Genomic DNA, 5,072 nt, shown 5'->3' on the forward strand with positions numbered 1-5,072 from the left:
AAAGAAGAGGCAGTAGAGGGGTAGAATGGTCATCATACTATTCATTTTGTTTGTCGTTATTCTGTTTCAGTTTTAGTATAGTTATTATTATTATTATTATTATTATTATTATTATAATATGCCCATGCATTAACTAGTAGTTTCCTGGTGCTCAGCACGCGGTTCAAGAATATACACTTGAACACAGAAGTTTTGCATTTTCTGACAATTCAAAAGAAAATGATACACGTGAGCTTTGTTGATTTTGTGGTCCCCATGCACTAACTAGTTATTTCCTGGCGCCCAGCGGTTCAAGATAGATAGATAGTCAAAATCTCTCTTTATTTTGAACAAGAAATTTTGCGCACAGATATATATATATTTTTGCACAATAATAAAAAGATGAGATGTGTCCAGCACTAATACAACCCACTACTCGAAGCTTCTTCTAATTGCTGTATTGCACGCCAACACTACACAACAACCCACTACTAGAAAAAGTACTTATTGCACGCAGATATGTTCACACAGAGGATAATCTACCTATATATTTTCACACATTAATTATTGCATCTTTACATCTTTTTGTTTGGTAGATCTTTACTTTGTAATGCCTAAACACAATAGGCATAAGTAAAACAATAAGTTCCACGTGTACTGAATCAAATTCTAAAATGCATTCATGAATCACTGCTTGATGATACATTTTGCATGATTGACAAATGTGGACATGGGTTAGGGGCTCAAGATCGAATTGACCCGGCCTGGTTGCATACCCTTGATGCCCAAGCATTATACCCAGAAAAGAAAATTCTGTTGTAACTATCATATGCTTCTTCAACCACTGACCAACTCTTATGGTTGCACTTGCTCTGATGGTTCTTCCTTCTTAGCCTTCTCCTTCTCAAGCAAGTAAATTCTCTCTGCTTCTGGTATAGCCAACATGATTGTGCGCATCCTCAAGTTCATTTCTTCAACCTTTTCCATGAGCCTGTCATTTGTAAACATGCCCAGAAGGACACTCCGGATCGTTTCCCAGCTCTCATATACTGGTAAAGCAATGATGGCAATGGAACCAATTGTACCCCATGCTATTGCAATCACTGCCCAGAATGTGAAGTACCCTATACTGAAATCCCCTGCACCCATTGATAATGTAAGAAATAATCAATTTTAATTCTTATTGTGGTTACTTAACGGAGTGTTAGAATCATTATTGGAACTACCTGCTGGAAGACTTAGAAGAGGCCACAACAAAACAATCACAAAAGTAAATCCAACACCCCATTTCACTATCCATGCTTTTGCTCTCAATAATTTCTCCTCCTTGTACTCTTCCGCTGGCAGTTCACTCTTTTCCTTCTCAACCACTGTGATCTGCTTAGTGGTGCCCCAATCATAGTTTTGCGGTGACACAAAGCTACAGATAGCATGTATAGCGCCACCAGTAAGTATAGAGACAAGGTTTCCGGCAAGCATTGGTGCATTCCTGCCTGTTGTGTCAAGATTCACTCGGCCATACTCAATTTTCGCAACCGAGAGCCAAGTGATGATCCCAAGAAGACAACCAATGGTTGCTCCCAGAATTGCTCCAATTGCATTTGCCTTTCTCCATAGAAGCATAAAAGCAATGGGGAGTACTGCTGAGCCAATGAGCACTCCCATTGCTAGATACATCCAACCCAATGAAACTCCTGCCTTGTTGAGTATCACTGCTAACAACCCCATAAAGCATCCGAAACCAAGGATGACAGCCCTAGATACCTTGAGGATTGTCTTTCCAGTTGCATCTGGATGTATGTATGTGCGGTAGATATCATATGTACATAACGAGGATACTGCTATAAGCTCTGAAGAACCAGCAGATGTCACTGCCCTGTTCAAAAATAAGATAGTTGGAAGATCAAAACCTCAAGTATTCAAAAGATCTTCACCAAAATGTGTGTAATTGTGTTTTAACCAAAACATTTCTAACGGTCTATAGCTGAATATGCTACTGCTGAAGTACTTGACATCAAGTTCCTAGACATTATGTCTATGAATCCCTTTGCAACAAAATATTAAATATATATAAGCTAAAACTCACATGAAGAGCATAGTAAGAAGAAGAACTGATCCTCCTTTTCCCATCAAAGCTATAGCTGTGGCAGGAGGAACAAGACCACGACTTGCTTCACTTGCTGTTATTGGTAAGTCAAGGGCCAGTGATCCCAGACCTAGTGATGTTGCCAAAGAGAATGGGACTGCAAACCAGACAAGCCCACCCAACAAGTAACCCTTGTGAGTTGATGATGGCCGTGCAGCTATGGCGCTTACCCAATATCCCTGAAGTTTCCGCGGGGTTACTTGAAGCATGATAAAAAAAAAATTCTGAAATTAAACATGTGAAATATGTCTTCTTAGTTGGTCTTAAAATTTTATGAACTTACATTGTCAACAAAAACAGTGCCAAAGTTTCCAACAATGTTGATAATCCCGAACACTAGCCCTCCGGAACTCAGCATTGTTAGGTACGACCCTTTGTAATTCCCACCAACAGGACCACAAGACTGCCCATGATGAGAAATTGGCTCCTGACAGATTCTTGATTTACTTGCTACCTCAACCAGACGGTCGTACACAACTCTAGGGCTACCGAGCTCATTGCTTGCCGTATATACAAGGTAAACAAATATGACTAGGACCACATGAACTGAAACCAAATACATGAAGAACAAATATGTCAGACTGACATGAATAGATAAAGAGAAATGTATCAAAACAACTTAGAAGGGAGATGTTAATGATTACCTATAACAGAATGTATATAGCTTGCCAAGAATGTGGCTTTTAGACCTCCAGCTAAAGTGTAGACTATTACTCCAAGAGGTATCAGGAAGCTAGCAGCATAGATGTTTACTCCAGTAAGTGCATTTACAACAGCAGAACCACCGAGCAGCAGCATTGCCGTTACAATAATATTTGTCAAAAAGCAGAAACTGAGGAAGACTATGTGTGCGGCTGTGCCCCAGCTGAAGAGAAATATTGATGATTACAATTGGTTATCTATGAGCTTTTGGACACAAATCCTGTGAGGTTTGAAACTTGATGCATCATATCAGTTCATATAATGGAACCAAACATACCGAGCTTTTACAATTTCGCATACAGTGTGAGCATGAGGAGCCTTTCTCTTGATCTCTATAGCCATTATACCAAACAAGAGTACCTAGTTTTTTACCAAATCAAACAATCCTTATTTATCCATGGTATTAGAGGTCATTTTATTATTCTAATGAACTGACTCTAACAATCAACAGTGTAAAAATCAGCTTGGACGTGCCTGAATAGTCGCTCCGCTAGCATACCAGAAAGGGCCACTTACTCCATACTGCCAAGCAACATTTGAGCTTTGCAAAATTGTAGCTGCCCAGGTCCACTGTAAAATAAAATTTTCAAATCATAGGCAGCTCAATGAGTCCACCAAAATTACCCTTTTCCATAAATGGTTGCATTAATCCCGGGGACTGTACCTGAGATACAATCACACTAGCTATAAGCCCTGTTTTAACATTTCTTCCGGCAGTGTTGAACCATTCGGATGTGTGTTTCGAACCAACATACCGCTTCTCCAGCCATACCTGATTCACAGATACAGTAATGAAAATGATATAAATGTAACATTGACTAGTATTTACATGTCCTGCTATTCATACAGTAGTGAAAATGATTTAAGTTTCACAAAGCCGCTTGAGTCTTGAATTTAGGACTAGTTGGTCCTCTTATAAACCATTATCATCCAAAGTAAAGACGTGCACTCAGTTTGCAGAACACAAACAATCGAGTGTAGGAAGTTACATCATCCAACAAAAAATTTATTGGCAATGAATGAATAGAGAGGTTCATGACAACGACTTATTGTAACACAAGGATTAAGATTCTGTTGTGAGATCGATATACAATCAAAAATGTTGATAGAAAGGACTTGCGATTCCAAGAAAACTGGGAATCATCTAAGGGTAAAGTTTTCTTTTCTACTGTTTTCTTACTACTGTCTTTTAGAGCTAACGCACAGAAAAGTTGAATTGCTGGTAACTCCTATATTCTTTACCCTGATGAAGTCAACTCCAAAAATTGTTAGCTGTTGACTTTATTTCGACTGAAAAATTTAACACACGTCAATGACAGAGTATTCATCAAAAATATAGAAGATAAGAGAAATTGGGGTCATATACATATACATACCAGGAAAGATGTGAAGACAGCAAAGAAGGCTCCAAAGCCAAGAATAACAGAATATCCAACGCTCTGATTGAGGACTGCTCTCCCTTCAAAGAAGCTGCTTTGCCTCCCACAGCCATCTCCAGACACGACGTCGTAGTACTTGCCCGAAAACTCAAACGGCGGACACCGTGACCCAGAGCTAGCCATATATCAAGTTAAGGCTAACGAGCTTAGCAGCTTCACAGGGCCTCCAGTTATATCAGTTACAAATATAATTTGTATCGATGCTAATTCTGTTTTCACATGGAAGACAAAAATAGCTGCAAATGATAATGATAATGAGCTAATGGAGAACAGAAATGCCGAGGGGTCAGGTTGCTTTAATAAGTTTCTTGTCAGCAGTGCCAGGTGTGAACTGTGAAGTGCCAGTCAAACTAGGAGGTTTGTCTGTCCAATGACGTTTATGGGTTTTCTATTCAAGTATTTCATATAGTCTGCCCGTTGGAATTTGTGGATTAGATTCTTCTGTCTTAGAGGGCAGAATGGAGATTCTTCAGATCAGAAGGAGATTCATATAATTTGAGCATGCAAGTGGCTATAGAAAGAACAATTATTAGACTTATGATTGCCTTTTTCCATGCGTTGACTTGCTTGACTTTAGGTCTTTAGTGGCTTCACTATAGGTCTTTAGTGGCTCTATGCCTTGATTGCCCTCAATGCCAATCCATATTATTGAGCTTAGTTTTTCGGAAGCAAAATGAATATATTCACAGGTAAATTTCTAAAATGGAACATGTTCATACACATATTCTAAATTACTATATATAGAATTTCTTCATTCTCTACGATGGATCTGTCCATATTTCTGTAAATTTAATTAGGATTTCACT

The 5,072-nt window shown here is 38.9% G+C and overlaps 1 protein-coding gene across 1 annotated transcript; it reads right to left on the reverse strand.

Annotated features, from left to right (window-relative positions):
* Positions 1–499: 499 nt before the first annotated feature.
* On the reverse strand, positions 500–4,553 carry LOC112177146 (urea-proton symporter DUR3). Its single transcript, XM_024315362.2, has 9 exons — positions 4,204–4,553; positions 3,492–3,599; positions 3,302–3,397; positions 3,105–3,187; positions 2,770–2,990; positions 2,409–2,671; positions 2,066–2,304; positions 1,206–1,855; positions 500–1,118 (listed from the first exon to the last, which is right to left on the reverse strand). Exons 1-9 carry the CDS (start codon positions 4,387–4,389, stop codon positions 835–837), a joined length of 2,130 nt encoding a protein of 709 aa, XP_024171130.1. The 5' UTR covers positions 4,390–4,553; the 3' UTR covers positions 500–834.
* Between the last annotated feature and the right edge of the window lie 519 nt (positions 4,554–5,072).

This window comes from Rosa chinensis, chromosome 7 (assembly GCF_002994745.2).
Source record: "Rosa chinensis cultivar Old Blush chromosome 7, RchiOBHm-V2, whole genome shotgun sequence".
NCBI classification, from domain to species: Eukaryota; Viridiplantae; Streptophyta; class Magnoliopsida; order Rosales; family Rosaceae; genus Rosa; species Rosa chinensis.

What these genes read in the sequence shown, in the direction of transcription:
- LOC112177146 (XM_024315362.2), bottom strand. Translation starts at nt 4,389, where the DNA reads ATGGCTAGCTCTGGGTCACGGTGTCCGCCGTTTGAGTTTTCGGGCAAG. An exon ending in CTATATACATTCTGTTATAG is followed by an intron (nt 2,672 to 2,769) that starts GTAATCATTAAC and finishes ATTTGGTTTCAG; the next exon opens with TTCATGTGGTCCTAGTCATA. An exon ending in GCACTGTTTTTGTTGACAAT is followed by an intron (nt 2,305 to 2,408) that starts GTAAGTTCATAA and finishes CGGAAACTTCAG; the next exon opens with GGATATTGGGTAAGCGCCAT.